The 18,108-nt window shown below is 48.0% G+C and overlaps 1 protein-coding gene across 1 annotated transcript in view; it reads right to left on the reverse strand.

The window, feature by feature from the left end:
• Positions 1–12,857, reverse strand: part of CTNNBL1 (catenin beta like 1) — a 98,454-nt gene extending 85,597 nt beyond the window's left edge. The window contains exon 1 of the mRNA XM_053394748.1: positions 12,799–12,857. Coding sequence (XP_053250723.1) covers positions 12,799–12,828 — 30 coding nt within the window. The 5' untranslated portion in view covers positions 12,829–12,857. The remainder of the gene's footprint in view (positions 1–12,798) is intronic.
• Positions 12,858–18,108: the final 5,251 nt, after the last annotated feature.

The following is an 18,108-nucleotide window of genomic DNA, read 5'->3' on the forward strand; positions in this document are numbered from 1 at the left end:
ATTAAGGATTTATAGGTCAACATTTTGTTCTTTGTGGGGGTGCCCTTTTTATATCTCTGCATCCCCTGGGGTTCACCCTACCATTCTGAAATCTCCCTATTTTTTTCTTGTGGTTCCACTGGGCCTCCAAGTCCATCAACACATGAACACAGAGTCTGCTATTCAAGGGAATGAAAACTGAATTTAAAAAATCAGTTCTGGCATGTTTTAGAACTTTGCAACTTCAGGCAAAGCAAGTGGCTGAGCTTTCCACTGCCCAGGCCCCTCTCCTCATCTCCTGGGTGGCTCTTTGAGGAGTGAGCCAGGGCAAGACTCTCCCACGGAATCCCACTAGAAAATGGCCTCTCAACTGTGGGGAACACAGGAAGGCTGTGAGGGAAGGGGCTTGCAAGAAGGCTGCGTCTTGTCAAACTGGCTGCCCCTGGCATCTAGTGGGCTTGCTACAGGCAGATTTATAGCCTGTTGCCTACCAGAGCAATCTCAATTGTTTTTGCACTGCCGCTGGCAACAGGCAGAGCCCACGATCCATCCTCGTCTTGCCTCTCTCAGCTGTCCTCAAGCATCACGCAGGCATTCTGTTCCGAGGCCCAAAAGTGGCAACTGGGAATTGACTGACTGCAGCAGCACAAATCAGCTTTTGGCAATCGTGACAATTGCTTTCCCCTCTGCTCTCCCGAGATGGATTGGAAGAGGAACCCTTGGAAATAGCCGGACTTGGCTGCGACCCCTTAATTACCCGAAGTAATCAGAAACCAGACACATGGGGTATGGGCACAGCCTTTCTGGGCAAAACAGCAGCAATATTTAATCATCAGTTTAGGCCATCTGCAACTGTTTTGCTGCGCTGTGTAAAAGTTTATGGGTTCCTGAGCTCTTTGCAAACCGACAGGTGCTGTACTCAATGCAATTGTTGCAGGCGGGGCCCTCCTTCCCTCCCTCCCCTGACCAAATGTTTGGTGCCGAATTAAGAGGCACGGTGCCCAGCGTCGCCCAAGCCAAACCTGGCACGAAGGCAGAGCCGCTATTTGATGGAGCACAGCATAGATTAAATGTTTAGAGAAGAGAAATCCAGGACAATCAAAATGGGAAAGCAATTAGTCAAGATGGCTCAGAAAAGGGGGGAGCCGTGTTCCTAAGGACCTCGGCAACCCAATCACAAAGGACCAAGGGAGCCGTCCAAATGGCACTTCTGCACAACCACCAATCCATTTCCGTGTCGGGACCAAAAGCCTTGCCTGGAGCAAACACATTACACCTGGAAGCAAACTCTCCAAGCCTCTGCACCAGAATTAACTGGCCTCGGAATGGGAACACAATAATACAAAGCTGGCTTCCATTTAATCGGGCTGCTGGCAATGTCAGCAAAACCACGCATGGCTCCTCCCCTGACCCACACCTGGTGCCAAAGAATAGCTCACCGCCAGCTACTGACAGCGGTGCAGACACAGCATTCTGTCCTCCGGTCCGGAGGGTGCAAACAAATCACCATCTTTTCCCTTGACTCCGTGGAATAAAGATCATAAGCACACTCAACGCAGCCCAACATTGCCTCAAGCGCGGAAAAACAGAGGAAACAAGGGCATGCACGCCATTAACTGCCACTTTAAGATAATGTGTTCAACAATTGCCTCAACGCAGATAGCCCAGAGTCTTTGTTTTCAAAGAACTATTTCAATGGCATCGGAGGAGGAATGAATGCAAGGCCGAAGGAAGTCCATGGAGGCGGTGCTGTGGGATCCCCACGTGGAGGCCTGGGCTCAAACTGATCTACTGGACTCAGCCCTCCAGGGGGCCTTGCCATCCAAATGCAAGACAAGCGGCGGCAGCAGCATCCGAAGGGCATGCACATATAAAAACCCTGCTTTCTATTGCACCCCACTTCAAAAACATTTGTTCCACTAAATAAATAAATAATTGCGGATCTTACAAGAAGGGGAAGAATCCAAACCTTGGACCAGTCGTCCACAAACTTTTTTCTTTGGGCCACACTTTCAGAACAAAAATTTCCTCGTGCCAAACCAAATTTTTAATTGGTAATAAATGCATTGGAAAACACAACTAGGATTGTGCTTGGTATCACTTGATGCTCTTGCTCTCATTTTGAAAAGGTACCTATCTATATTCTGCAAAATAATAATGATAATATTTTAATACAATACTGTACTATACTACACTGAGCTGTGTGAATGTTTATTTGATTGTCCTTGAATCTTCCTGCCACCCTTGCCATCCTCTGCTGCCACACCCTTTTGAGAACCTCTGCCTTCTTCCTTCAGGGGTGTTTTCACATCTCCCTGTAATCATCACATATATTGTGAGTCTGGTAGGAAGAAGGTGGCTGCAAGCCTCCCTGCTCACAGACTCAGCCTCCGTAATCCCCACAGGTCATGCGTGGCACCAGCACCAAGTGGGAGTGAACAGGATGCAACCCCAGAAGGGATATCACCAGACAACAGGCAGTAAACCAAGCCTCACACAACTCCCCGGGGGATGAATGAATGACAGCGTTCTGATGTGATGGGGCCATTTCATTGAAAGCGGCAGGCGGGTCACCCAAGCGCAGCGCAGGCCAACGCCTGAGGGGGTCTGAGAAGCGGAAGGGAGAGGAAAAACGGGCAGAGGCTGACTCCTAAGTAATACCCAGACTATGCTTTGAAAACAGGCAAACAAATAAGGAAATGAATGTTTATTTTCCCCAACCTTGCTTGCAAAAGCCTCATCTCACTGGGAAATGTGAAGCTTGGGTGGGGGGGAAGAAGAAGGGGGGGGGAAATGTTGCAGGGATTTGAAATATGCCTGAATAGATGCCGGCCCCCCTTTCCTTTCACTGCGGGAGCCTTTCATTTCTAAAACCGGGAAGAAAAAATATGAGCAAAATCAATCTTCTTTTCCAGACGAGCTGTTGAAACAAGCGGAGCTCGATGAAATACAGCGCAGCATTACATTTTCTAATGTCTTCTGTGCCACATGCAAATTGCATCAAAAATACTTAGAATTAAATAAGAGGGTAATAAATAATAACGAAACCCATGAAAACTGGAGAGACAACGACAGGAGAAAAATGAATGTTTTCACTTGGGATTAGAAGCAAGATGAAGAATTTGTACAATGTGTGGAATGTACAGAAGTCAGGTTGGGGGCGCGGAGACGGTGGGGAGAGGGAATTATATCAAGAACCTGTGAAGATCCACGCACTGCACAGAGGGAGAAGGGATTGTGGCAAAGATCAGCCAGAGAAAGGCAATTCAGAAATGTTTCCAGGAAATCCAAAGTATACTCAGAGGTGAAGCTGTCGGGAATTGAGAAGTGTCCTTGCAGTTCCTAGAGGGAAACTCTAAAGCATGGGCAGGTAAACTAAGGCCCAGGGGCCGAATCCAGCCCAATAGCCTTCTAAATCCGGCCCCTGGACGGTCCGGGAATCAGCGTGTTTTTACATGAGTAGAATGTGTACTTTTATTTAAAATGCACCTCTGGGTTATTTGTGGGGCCTGCCTGGTGTTTTTACATGAGTGGAATGTGTGCTTTTATTTAAAATGCATCTCCGGGTTATTTGTGGGGCATAGGAATTCATTCATTCCCCCCCCTTCAAAATATAGTCTGGCCCCCCACAAGGTCTGAGGGACAGTGGACTGGCCCCCTGCTGAAAAAGTTTGCTGACCCCTGCCCTAAAGCATCCTTTGCCTACCTGGCGCCACCCAGATGTTTTGAACTAACACTCCCATCAGTCCCAGCCAGTGTGGCCACATAATGCTGTAGCTGGTGGGAGCTGCAGTCCAGAGCATCAGGAAGGTGCAAGGGCTTTTCGGCTGAGGTAGTTGGGCATGTTTAGCCTGGAGAGGAGAAGACTGAGAGGTGGCATGATATATCCATCTTCAAATATCTCAAGGGCTGTCGCATGAAAGATAGAGTAAGTTTGTTTTCTCCTGCTTTGGAGGGTAGGGCTCAAACCATGGGATTCAAGCTGTACAAGAAAGGAAACTGGACTAAACATTAGGAAGAATTTAATGATAGTTAAGAGCTGTTAGACCAGCCTTTCTCAACCTTGGGTCCCCAGATGTTTTTGGCCTACAACTCCCATCATCCCTAGCTAGCAAGGGCAGAGCTCAGGGATGATGGGAGTCATAGTCCAACAACATCTGGGGACCCAAGGTTGAGAAACACTGTGTTAGACAATGGAATGGACTCTCTTGGGAGGTGGTGGACTCTCCTTCATTGAAGGTTTTTAAAGAGAGGTTGGGTGGCCATCTGCCAGGGAATCTTTAGCTGTGATTCCTGCATTGCAGGGGGTTGGACTAGACAATCCTTTGGGGTCTCCTCCAACTGTACAACTCTATGATTCTGACGCAAATAAGGTATCGCCCCAACAAGCCTATGCAAAAGGAACCACACAGGGTGAGCACTTCCCATTATACTCTAAAAGCAGCAGACTCGCACCCATCTACTCCCAGCCGCTGCCACTGCTGTGAAGAAGATAAAGCATCTTCACAAGTGTGATTGCAGCCGAAGCAACAGCAAGGTTACCAACAGAAGCTGCTCCCAAGACATCTCCAACTGCTAGACTCTGAGGAAATCAATCTAGCTGAACCTCCCTTAAATGAGAATGTCCCTCTGTAATGACTCCGGTTAATGCTTTAACTGCTTTTTGGCTTCCCACTGAATTGTCAGATGAAGAATAAGCTTGTTGGAGCATGAAACTCCGGGCCCTGCGCAAATAAATGGATCAGAACACTGTTATAAAAACATCAGTCAAATTTAGCGAGTCTGCATTCGGCTGCCCTTGCAGGGTTATTCTGGCAAGGGGAGGGAAAATCAACAGTTGGCCACAGATTCCTGGAAAACTATCCCTGAGCACTTGAACAGGTCGCCAAGGATGCCAGCCAGCAAAAAAAAATCACACCATGGGACAGTTGTTGGCCTGCTGCCCATCAATGGAGCCATTTCCCCAAAAGGCTCTTAAAAATGCTTTTCACATTTTTGTGTGTATCAGAATGATAAGCACTGCTTCTATTTGCACACTCTTAATGCCATCAGCTCCAGAGTTGAAAAGGCTACAGCAGAAGGCAGAGTACGGATTGCCACAGAAGAAAGGGCGTCATGAAGACCCTATCGATTAACGGGAACAGAAAGCACCAACCCACTGCCACATTCCTAGGGGATATCACATGCACAGCCAACCTTTCTGATAACTGTTTTCACATTTCAAACACCCATGAAGGCGGCTTGGAAATAAATTCCATTTGCCACATGAAGAGAGCTCAGTGAAATGTGCTTAAGATACAGATTTCAGTTTCACAAATGCCACGTCACGGGTAGTAGTGAAGTGACGCACGGAGGATATCATTATAAAGGCATGGCTATAATGAAAAGGGGTGTGGAACACTTGCGGGGGGGGGAGAAGATGTGCAGATGCCGCTGAACTAGGACTCCCAACATCCTGGACTGCTGGCCATGCTGGGACTTGGAAGCCAAAACCATCTAGAGGGCTCCAGGTACCCCATCCCAGATACAGTGGTACCTCGGGTTAAGAGGTCCGTTCTTAACCTGAAACTGTTCTTAACCCGAGGTACCACTTTAGCTAATGGGGCCTCCCGCTGCCGCCATGCAATTTCTGTTCTCATCCTGAAGCAAAGTTCTTAACCCGAGGTACTTTTTCTGGGTTAGCGGAGTCTGTAACCTGAAGTGTCTGCAACCTGAAGCGTCTGTAACCCGAGGTACCACTGTATAACAGTGCTGCATTTTTAGAACTGGGGAAGGAAGGGAAGAATTATATGAACCTAACTTGTTTGACCTCATATGTGTTATTCCCATTTCAGACTGGACACTGAGATGATCGGATTGCTCGAGGCTACACAATAGGGTGGCAGCAACTTTTCAGCAAAACAGCATGTGCTCTAAGAGTCCCTTGCAACTACAGGCGCCCCAAGAGCTGTTCCTCAGTATCCTCTGCAGAACTGCAAGGAATCCAAAGGTGCAACGACTGGGATCAGACGTCACTTTCTGGGCACCTCCAAAAGAACTTTCCCTCAAGGGACTGCTCGGGCTGGCAGAGCAGAAATGACAGACCCCCTGGGCACTGTAGCAAAGAGATTTTTTAGAAGAGGGGCTGGAGGCAACTTAAGATTCAGTAACAAACCTTCCTCTTTCCCAGCACAAGCAGCTGCTCCCCACAGCCTGAAAAGTGTTGGGCCCAATACAATAAAGAGGGCAGACAGCTGCTCTGGATTTAATTGCTCTGTTAGAAGAGATTAGATGGATTTCATTCTTTTATATAAGTTGCCTTGGGACTCCTGAATCAACTCAGCTGCCTTGGTTGTGGGTGGGGGGACCACTTTGTAGTGGTTCTAATTGCTTTTGGATGAAAGTGATGCTTGTGGGGGATGTTCCAATATGGAATTCTACAGCAGCTGATCATACTCCCCAAGCCGCTTAACATCTACACGAAACGGCTAAGTGGGGTCACCTGAATATTTGTTTTGCAATGTCATCAATATGCTGGTGACACGCAGCACTATTTCTGCTTTGTACCTCTGCAGGTCTGGCAAGAGCCAATAAACTGGAGCTCAATCCAAGCCAGACTGAGGCACTGTTAGTGGGTGGATAGGAGCCAACCTCTTCTGGATAGTGCTGCACTCCTTGGATCCCAAGAAAGACAAAATGCTGCAGGCTCAGCTGTTCAACTCCAATCTGTTACCTCCGAGGATGTGGACAGGCTGCTTGGACGAGTGAAACCAACCACCTGTCTCCTTGATCCTTGCCCATCCTGGGTAATAAAAGCTAGCCGGGAAGGGCTGGGTGATGGGCTTTGCGGGGTGGTGAATGCTTCTGTCTGTGAGGGAGCCTTCCCAGACCTGCTGAAAGAGGAGGTCATTAAACCGCTTTGTAAAAAAAATATATCTCTAAACCCAGCCAATATGGCCAACTACCGCCCAGTCTCAAATCTTCCATTCTTGGGCAAGGTGATTGAGCAAGTGGTTGCCGAACAACTCCAGGCATGCCTGGAAGAAGCAGACCATTTGGATCCCTTCCAGTCGGGAGTCAGGCCTCATCATGGGACTGAAACTGCCTTGGTCGCACTGGTTGATGATCTCCGGCGGACTAGGGACAAAGGTGAGAGTTTCGTAGTTCTGCTGGATCTCTCAGCGGCTTTTGACATTATTGACCATAACATCCTTCTGAACCATCTAGAGGGGCTGGGAGCTGGGGGCACTGTCATACAGTGATTCCACTCCTTCCTTCTGGGCCGGTTCAGAAAGTGGTGGTGGGGGATGAGTGTTCAAACCCCTGGGCTCTCACTTGTGGGGTGCCTCAGGGTTCTGTCCTCTCCCCCATGCTTTTCAACATCTACATGCAGCCGCTGGGAGAGATCATCAGGGGGTTTGGGCTAGGTGTTCATCAGTATGCAGATGACACCCAGCTCTACCTCTCTTTTAAATCAGAACCAGTGAAGGCGGTGAAGGTCCTGTGTGAGTGTCTGGAGGCGGTTGGAGGATGGATGGCAGTTAACAGATTGAGGTTGAATCCTGACAAGACAGAAGTACTGTTTTTGGAGGATAGGAGGCAGGCAGGTGTGGAGGACTCCCTGGTCCTGAATGGGGTAACTGTGCCCCTGAAGGACCAGGTGCACAGCCTGGGAGTCATTTTGGACTCACAGCTGTCCATGGAGGCGCAGGTCAATTCTGTGTCCAGGGCAGCTGTTTACCAGCTCCATCTGGTACGCAGGCTGAGACCCTTCCTGCCCGCTGACTGTCTCGCCAGAGTGGTGCATGCTCTGGTTATCTCCCGCTTGGACTACTGAAATGTGCTCTACGTGGGGCTACCTTTGAAGGTGACCCAGAAACTACAACTAATCCAGAATGCGGAAGCTAGACTGGTGACTGGCAGCAGCCACCGAGACCACATAACACCGGTCTTGAAAGATCTACATTGGCTCCCAGTACCTTTCCAAGCACAATTTGAAGTGTTGGTGCTGACCTTTAAAACCCTAAATGGCCTCGGTCCAGTATACCTGAAGAAGCGTCTCCTACCCCATCATTCTACCAGGACACTGAGGTCCAGCTCCGAGGGCCTTCTGGTGGTTCCCTCATTGCGAAAGCCAAGTTACAGGGAACCAGACAGAGGGCCTTCTCGGTAGTGGCTCCCGCCCTGTGGAACGCCCTCCCACCAGATGTCAAAGAGAAAAACAACTACCAGACTTTTAGAAGACATCTGAAGGCAGCCCTGTTTAGTGAATCTTTTAATGTTTAACAGACCACTGTATTTTAATATTTTGTTGGAAGCCACCAAGAGTGGCTGGGGAAACCCAGCCAGATGGGTGATGTATAAATAAATTGTTGTTGCTGCTGTTGTCGTTGTTGTCGTCGTTGTTGTATTCCCAAATATTATGGCCTTGCAGCAGCACAAAGCAAGGATAGGGAACCTCTGGCCCTCCAGGTGTGCCTGCTTCACAGCAGGGGATCTGCAGCTGGTCCTTGTGAGAAGGGGAAGGGAGAGTCCCTCAAACTCACCTAGCAGGGGCCCAGGACTAGAAGCTTGGAGAGGAAGGGGCCGGGGGGTGGGGGAAGTAGGTGGGGGAGGTAGGTGGGGGAGGAAAATGGAAAGGGGCGAGACGGAGCATCAAATTGGTTCTCAAAATCACCTATTTTTGTTACATGGAAACTGGAAAAGCAAATGAGGTGCAACTTTAATTTAGCCCATTTCAAATACCTTCAGTCTTGAGAAATTATTCAACTGTTAAATAGAAGCAAAGCTGCATCTCCTCTTAGCTTTCCATGGATAGAATTGCATCTCCAAGCATGACTAGAAACTGTCGCGGAGCTATTTATTTCAAATGCACCTCCCAGGTCTGCCTCCTACAGTTTTCCTGCTATTGGTACAACCTTCTCTCTTTTGCATGTTCTGCTTCATTTGAGCACTGAGCTTTAACAGGGGAACTTGAGGCCTTCCAGATGGGTGCTGGACCCCCAACTCCCACCAGCCCCAGCCAGCGTGGTGAGGAATGCTGGGAACCACACAGCAGCACAGGTCTCCCATCACTGCTCCATGGCACCTTAAGTGATTGATATTTATGAGGTGGGCATTAGAATGAACGCAAAAGGCTACGTGCCTACCACCAAAGGCCACACCACCCGCATTTCAAGAACACGAAAGTGACAAAGTATAAGAAAGAATCCAAAAATGTTAGCTAGAGGCATCATCATTCTCAGCTACAGCAGCCCTAACGGCTTCCCCCCCCCCCCCCGAAGTGATAAAAATCTTAATACTGTAACTATTAAAAAGCAAACAACAAACTCAAAAATCGAATTTTCAGAAAATAGAGAAATCAGTTCTGAAGGTAGCTTAGCTTGGTGCAAGATGTGAATTCAAGCGCACACCTGTGTGATGGTGAAGCCACTCTCTGGAAAGAGGCAGAGCCAAGTACCTGCAATCAGCACATGTACAATCCAGGTGCAAGAGAGACACACCTGGCTGCTCCCCAAGAGAGACTTTGTTTCTTCAGCCATCTTCAGCCACCCTTGATCCCTTTCTCCAGAGTTACTTGTCTGTCCCCGTTTTCTTCCCCAAAGCTGGAAGTGGAACCCAGAGAGGCCACACGAGGCTTCCTCACAGAACACAAGCCCTGAAGGTGGATCAGATGAAGGCAGACCATTCAGTGCAGCAGCAGCCTGCTGCCCAGTGTGGCCAACCAGAAGCCACTTGAGGAACCCATAAGGGGCACCTGGAGGCCACAGTACTTCCTCAACTACGCCTTCCCAGCAAATGGTATTCAATGGATGGAGGGCATCATTGGTTCTAGTATTATGGTGAGACAGGAAGAAAAAACTGGCATCTACCCAAGGCCTTATGTGAGTCCTTCCTAGTCCTGATGACACCTGTGGTCCTTTCAACGTGGAGATGCTGAGCCCTGAACCTAGGAACTTCTACACACAAAGCTGGTGCTTCTATCCACCAAGCCACAGCTTGTTTCTCTTTCTCCAATGTTTATTACTTTTTAAGAGACTTATACAGTCATACCTCGGGTTCAATATGCTTCAGGTTGAGCGCTTTCGGGTTGCGCTCCGCGGCAACCCGGAAATAACGGAGCGCGTTACTTCCAGGTTTCACCGCTTGCGCATGTGCAGACACTCAAAATGACATCACGCGCATGCGCGGAAGCGGCAAAACGCAACATGCGCAGTCGCGTCTTACGTTCCATTCAGGATGCAATCGGGGCTCCGGAATGGATCCCGTTCACATCCCGAGGTACCACTGTATACTGCTTTACACTGTAAAATTACCCAACTGGTACAAGAACAAAACAACACAATACAATTGCATCAAACTACATGCAGAGACAAGAAAACAGTGAGCAGAGGACAATTAAGTCAACAATTTAAAACCCTATTTGAGTTTGGTTTTTTTACACTCAAGCAATGTATAAATTTTATGAAATAAGCACCAATGGCCAGTAAATGCTTATGGGAATAAAAAGGTTTTATATATTTAATAACAAAATATTATTATTCTATAGTATTCTAATGATTGCTGAATGTTACTTTATTTGATGCAGGTTGCTTATTTTAAAGTTAAGCTTTATTATCACATTTTTGTATTGCATTAGGTTGTTATGGAGGCGCTGTGGTCTAAACCACTGAGCCTAGGGCTTGCTGACCAGAAGGTTGGCGGTTCGAATCTTTGTGATGGGGTGAGCTCCCGTTGCTCGGTTTCATATCCTGCCAACCTAGAAGTTCAAAAGCACATCAAAGTAGATAAATAGGTACCTCTCCGATGGGAAGGTAAACAATGTTTCTGTGTGCTGCTCTGGTTTCGCCAGAAGCGGCTTAGTCATGCTGGTAACATGACCCGGAGAAACTGTCTGCGGACAAATGCTGGCTCCCTCGGCCTATAGAGTGAGATGAGCGCCGCAACCCCAGAGTTGTCCGCGACTGGACCTAATGGTCAGGGGGCCCCTTTACCTAGGTTGTCATAAGGTGTGCATTCTTTGTTTCTTCAGCTTGTAAACTGCCTTGGGTATTACAGGTAGGTAGCCATGTTGGTTTGCCGTAGTCAAAAGAAAATTAAAAAATTCCTCCCAGTAGCACCTTAGAGACCAACTAAGTTTGTTATTGGTATGAGCTTTCGTGTGCATGCACACTTTTTCAGATACACTGAAGCAGAAGTCACCAGACCTTTATGCAGTGGTACCTCGGGTTAAGTACTTAATTCGTTCCGGAGGTCCGTTCTTAACAGGAAAGTGTTCTTAACCTGAAGCACAACTTTAGCTAATGGGGCCTCCTGCAGCGCCACCGGAGCACGACTTCTGTTCTCATCCTGAAGCAAAGTTCTTAACCCGAGGTACTATTTCTGGGTTAGCGGTGTCTGTAACCTGAAGCGTCTGTAAACCGAGGTACCACTGTATATAGTGAGAGGGTGGGGAGGGGTATTACTCAGAAGGGGGGTGGGAATGGGTGATTGACTCAATGGGTATGGTAAACCTGTTGACGACTGCAATTGGTCTTACAGGAAAAAGCAAGGGGTGGAGTGGCTAAAAATAGCTTTATCATGTATAATGAGATAAGAATCCAATGTCTCTATTCAGGCCCTAATCCTGACCCACCCTTTCACTATATATAAGGGTCTGGCGACTTTTGCCTCACTGTATCTGAAGAAGTGTGCATGCACACGAAAGCTCATACCAAGAACAAACTGAGTTGGTCTCTAAGGTGCTACTGGAAGATGTTGTTGTTGTTTAGTCGTTTAGTCGTGTCCGACTCTTCGTGACCCCATGGACCACAGCACGCCAGGCACTCCTGTCTTCCACTGCCTCCCGCAGTTTGGTCAGACTCATGCTGGAAGCTTCGAGAACACTGTCCCACCATCTCGTCCTGTTTTCCCCTTCTCCTTGTGCCCTCCATCTTTCCCAACATCAGGGTCTTTTCCAGGGAGTCTTCTCTTGTCATGAGGTGGCCAAAGTCTTGGAGCCTGAGCTTCAGGATCTGTCCTTCCAGGGAGCACCCAGGGCTGATTTCCTTCAGAATGGAGAGGTTTGATCTTCTTGCAGTCCATGGGACTCTCAAGAGTCTCCTCCAGCACCAGAATTCAAAAGCATCAATTCTTCGGCGATCAGCCTTCTTTATGGTCCAGCTCTCACTTCCATACATCACTACTGGGAAAACCACAGCTTTAACTACACGGACCTTTGTCGGCAAGGTGATGTCTCTACTTCTCAAGATGCTGTCTAGGTTTGTCATTGCTTTTCTCCCAAGAAGCAGGCGTCTTTTAATTTCGTGGCTGCTGTCACCATCTGCAGTGATCATGGAGCCCAAGAAAGTAAAATCTCTCACTGCCTCCATTTCTTCCCCTTCTATTTGCCAGGAGGTGATGGGACCAGTGGCCATGATCTTCGTTTTTTTGATGTTGAGCTTCAGACCATATTTTGCGCTCTCCTCTTTCACCCTCATTAAAAGGTTCTTTAATTCCTCCTCACTTTCTGCCATCAAGGTTGTGCAAATTAAAAGTGATATGCAAATTAAAAGTGATGATGATGATGACGATGATGATGACGACGACTTCCATGTCGTGAGCCGCCCTGTGCGATCTTCGGGCGGCCTTACAGGCACACATTTAACAAGTGACGGGAACCAGTGGGGGGGAGGGGCAGGGCTACCCCGGGCCCCTCCCCCACCCCGAAACAACAACAAACAAAACCACATGATGCAGCCCCCAGCCCCCTCCGGTAACCATGGCGACACCTCAGGCGCCCCCTCGCCCCGGGGGGGGGAGGTTGTGGGGAGCCCTCCCCTCCCCTCCGCCCCCGCTGACCTGGTAGCTGAGCAGCTCCCCGACGTCCATGCCGGCGGCGCCCCTTCCCCGCCGCTTCTCTCGCCGCCGCCGCCTTCTTCTTCCGGACTGTCGCAAAAGGCCGCGAAGCTGCCGCAAAGCGCCCGGAAGGGGCGGGGGAGGGAGAAGAGGCGCCGCCCCCGCCGTAAAGCGCGCGCGCCGCACGTGGAGGCGTCGCTCGGCCGAAGGTGGAGCTGCGGCGGCTATTGCGTCTAGCGCCCCTGGCGGCCGGGCTGGGCATCGGCGCGCTTGCTCGCGGCTCACAGCATTCCTTTCCCCCGCCCTCCCTTCGAGGGAGGCAGTGTGGCCCAGCGGTTAGAGCTACGGCTCCCAAGCTTTTTTCCCGTCCCCATCATTATGATTATGATTATTTTCTTGGCCTGCGTCTTGTTTAGGTGGTTTTGTTGCATGGAGGGGAGGCTGCTGCCGTTGATTTTAATCTTTTCTCTCATTGTTTTAGATCTTCTTATGATGCATATGGAAATCTGTTGTGTGCCTGTTGGTGTTTTATTTATTGTTTATAGCTACTTCTGTTATGTGCGTAATTATGCGCGTTTTTTCATGTTGTAAGCTGCCTACAGCGTGGTTTTAAACTATGGAAGGGCAACATCCAAATAAATGATGTGTGCATGTATTATATTTGTTGGCTGCTTGTCACCCAAAGGGGAGAAACAAAAACAGAAGGAGATGAAGGGGAAGGGGGGTCATAATGCATGAATATTTCATAACACTTATGAAAAAATAAAAACCACACACCCACTTTATAAATAATAAAGAAACACATTAAAATTCAGCAAAGATAGGGTGGGGGAGATTCCTCCCTTGACAGGTGGGGGAGCTTCTGTATATGCAGATGTTGTGTCTAGATTCGTATCAGAGGACACTTTGCATGTAGAAAATCCCAGGTGTGGAAGTTCCAGAGAGGAATGGTTGATGAAGATGATGGATTATGCCAAAATGGCGAAACTGACTGGGAAAATCGGAAACCAGGAAGAGAAGAGCTTAAGAAGGAATGGGGGGGAGGGAATCTATAATGTATTTATGAGAAATACATTATATTTCTCCATCTTTCCCAACATCAGGGTCTTTTCCAGGGAGTCTTCTCTTCTCATGAGGTGGCCAAAGTCTTGGAGCCTCAGATTCAGGATCTGTCCTTCCAGTGAGCACTCAGGGCTGATTTCCTTCAGAATGGAGAGGTTGGATCTTCTTGCAGTCCATGGGACTCTCAAGAGTCTCCTCCAGCACCATAATTCAAAAGCATCAATTCTTCAGCAATCAGCCTTCTTTATGGTCCAGCTCTCACTTCCATACATCACTACTGGGAAAACCATAGCTTTAACTATACGGACCTTTGTTGGCAAGGTGATGTCTCTGCTTTTTAAGAAGCTGTCTAGGTTTGTCATTGCTCCAACACGGCTACCTATCTGAATTTTCAAAAAGACAGGTGTCGTAGGAGTGATTTCCACCGTTTTAACTAGATGCTGCGTGAACCTGACTCTTCCCACATTCAGCTTCACTGAATGTCCACAAGTTCTAATGCTATGAGAGAGGGAGAAAAACCTTTTCCTATCCACCTTCTCCAGATTTGCAAATAAACCCCACTACTATTTCTTGCAAAAGTGTGCTATGTGTTCTCTGCTGGAAAATGATTCTGCAGACCTCTACCCTGAGAGCCCCCTCATTGCTCAAGGAAAGCGGAGAAAAACTCCTCGGTTAAACCAAAGACGTGATCCATGTGTTTCATTTGCAGGAGATCTGAAGTAGTGAAAAGCAAAAACTGCCAGGGCAAATTGGAAAGGAAAGCTAATTGCACGGAATCCTGCAAAACATTGTGTAGTATGTCTTTTTCTCCCACCCCCTTTAGGAAAACGAGCAAACAAACAAACTCCTGTATCATTAACAGCAGAGTACGCACAGTTATCTCTGTGGGAGTTTTCTTGAAAGATAGGCCTGAAATTAAAAACATATATAATTTTTTGACAGACGCCTTCAGCCAGCGCCCCAGTCGTTTCAGTGTAGCTGACGACGAACCAGTCAGGATGAAATTAACTCCACAAATCTCTGCTCTAAAGAAGAGATAAATGGCACATAATTATTGCATCATCCTTTTTATTGAGCATCCACATAGAGCCAGCTGTGACCAAGGGACACAAGTGCAGTTACGCTGCGGAAATCAGTGTATCCTTGGGAATGTTGAAAAGTCACTGGGAAGCTTGCACTTTGAGGTGCTTTCGAACTGCTAGGTTGGCAGGAGCAGGGACCAAGCAATGGGAGCTCACCCCGTCGCGGGGATTCGAACTGCCGATCTTTGATCGGCAAGCCCTAGGCTCTGTGGTTCAACCCACAGCGCCACACCTCCTGGATATACACTAATCACCACATTGTTCTGCTTTATTTATTGATATTTAAATGATTTTTTTATTGACAGCTTCTCTGTCTTTACTGATGCATTTCTTTGCCTTTTTGGTTTTAATTGTTGCATTGCATTTTTCTTTTTAAAATCATCTTGTTGTGTTTTATATAAACCGCTTAGCGGTATATAAATATTTTTGATGATGGCTACAATGAATAAAATGGGTGTGGGTTGGAATCCTCAAACAAGTTATCACTGAGGTTGGAGACGGCTGTCTCCGATGGCTCTTTGCTGCTTCCTCAATTTGCTAACTTGAGAAAAACAGACAAGACCTTGCAGAGGTCTGGCTTTCCCAGAAGCCCCTGGGGTTCCTCTCTCGCACACCTCCGAACCGTAGCGCCGTTCCTGGCCTCCAAAGACTCCAATCCGGCTTTATTGGTGCCAGGGAAACTAAATTCTCTCCCCCACGATTGCGAGGGAGGATTCAATAACAGAGCAGTGTTATCCAATAAAGGGAGATGGAGCATGGGGACAAAATATTGAATTAAAGGCAAATACAGAAAGCAAACGAAGACGAGAAGAAGCTGGAGAAAACAGGAGGGGCGGCTGGGAGCAGGTTGCAGGCTGGCTTACTGCTAAGGTGGAACTGTAGCCTCAGGTAAAAAGGAGGCAATGGGGGGGGCACCAAGCAACCACATGTCCGCTCTCATTAAATCATTTTTTAAACACATAGAGCCTGATACAGCACAGAGGGAAGTGTAAATGTAAGAAGAAAACTCGAATTAAAATATCTTCCACAAGTTTTCCAGGTGCTTGGGGTTTGGGAGGGGTCAGTCTGAATGGTGCCCTGACCTCCTTCCATTGCTTAGGGTTCCGTACCCAGTGGAGGTGGGAATCTAATGGAGGACTTTGCTGAACTGGTCAGACAAATCTCTTTCTAAGGCTGAAATATACTTGGAGTCGAGAGTAGATTTCCTGCTCTTTATTCAGCTCATAGTGCTGAGGAGGAATGGAAGTTCCCCCATAATGTCTGCTTTATATACATTATTTACACAATGGGCCCCACGTGATTGGCTAATTCTGGGATTCTCCTGTAGGCCAACCAGGTTGCAGATTCACTTCCACCTGGAGCTGGATTGGGTGGCTCCTGTGGACCAATCAGACTGCTGCATTCTGAATCCTATTGTTCTAGGACCAATCAGACTGCTGCATTCTGAATCCTATTGTTCTAGGACCAATCAGACTGCTGCATTCTGAATCCTATTGTTCTAGGACCAACCAGACTGCTGCCTTTTGGATCCTATTCAACTCAGTACATAACAAAGGCAGTGACCTTAGCTGGCCACCTTAGGCTCCTCATCAGCACCCCAAAATAATGAGCTAAGGTTGCAGGAGCTACAGCTAAGAGATGGGGCTCTCCAAGCTTAAGGGTGGGCCTTTCCTCCCCTCCCCTCCCCTGGCTGCTAGGTAGGAGAACAAGAGCCCGTCAGGTGTGAGAGAGCTAGCCTGGAAGCCAAGGTGGAAGCTGGAGACCCAGAGACCTGCTTGCTCTGTGCTGGAACCAAATCTGTGACTAATGGAGAAGTGAGATCTCCTGGGGTCTTAACGCTTTGGACTTTGGCTTGGTTACAGTTGGATGTGAGGTGGTTTCGGTTTAGCCCAGCGGTTCCCAAATTGGGTGGTAACACCCAATGAGAAGCAGTTCGATGGCCGGGGGGGGGGGACGCTAAGAGGGAGGGGGCGGGGGAGCACTGAAGCTGTAAATGACCAACAGGCATTGAAAAGCTAGTATCGCTGGACTGAGTCCATCTGTTTTGTTGAATTAATTGAACTCATTTTAACTGGATTTCGAATAAATGTGCAATTGTTGCCATTTTGAATTTTATTCCTCAGTGGGTTGTTAACTATTCTTTTTATAGGGTGGGGTGAGACTCACTAAAGGGGAGTCTATGCAACTGAGAGGGCATTGACCTGAAAAAGTTTGGTAACCACTGGTATAGATAGATGATAGATGAACGGGACGCGGGTTAAACCACAAAGCCTAGGGCTTGCCGATTGGAAGGTCGGTGGTTCAAATCCCTGCGACGGGGTGAGCTCCCATTGCTCGGTCCCTGCTCCTGCCAACCTAGCATTTCGAAAGCACGTCAAAGTGCAAGTAGATCAATAGGTACCGCTCCGGTGGGAAGGTAAAGGGCGTTTCCGTGTGCTGCTCTGGTTCGCCAGAAGCGGCTTAGTCATGCTGGCCACATGACCCGGAAGCTGTACGCCGGCTCCCTCGGCCAGTAAAGCGAGGTGAGCACCACAACCCCAGAGTCGGCCACGACTGGACCTAATGGTCAGGGGTCCCTTTACCTTTACCTTAGATGATAGATGATAGATGATGATAGATAGGTATAGATAGATAGATGATAGATAGATAGATTAGATAGATAGATTAGATATAGATAGATAGATGATAGATAGATATAGACAGATAGATAGATAGATAGATAGATAGATAGATAGATATAGACAGATAGACAGACAGACAGATAGATATATAGATTAGATGATAGATAGATAGATAGATGATAGATAGATAGATAGATAGATAGATAGATAGATAGATAGATAGATATAGATAGGATCATGTTATCGCAATTTAGATAAGTTGGATTTGCAAGGCGCCATATCAACACTGCTTTCCTTTGTGCAAACAAACCAGCAACTGCAACAGCAACTGCAGCCATTGTCTTTTCTTTCTCTCTCACCCCCCAGCTCATTTTTCAGCTGCAAGGTTGCTCCGCTGTGCCGATGAGGAGCCACGCAGGGGATGCGCCTCGCAGGCTGCTTCTGGCCCATCCATCAAACCCCCGACAAAGCGCTTGTCTCCCACAAATAAAGTTATGACAAGAGCCCCCAACCCCTGGCTCCTCTCCCTGCCGTTGCCTCCACAACTC

The sequence above is a fragment of the Podarcis raffonei genome, chromosome 6, assembly GCF_027172205.1.
Source record: "Podarcis raffonei isolate rPodRaf1 chromosome 6, rPodRaf1.pri, whole genome shotgun sequence".
Taxonomy (NCBI): Eukaryota; Metazoa; Chordata; class Lepidosauria; order Squamata; family Lacertidae; genus Podarcis; species Podarcis raffonei.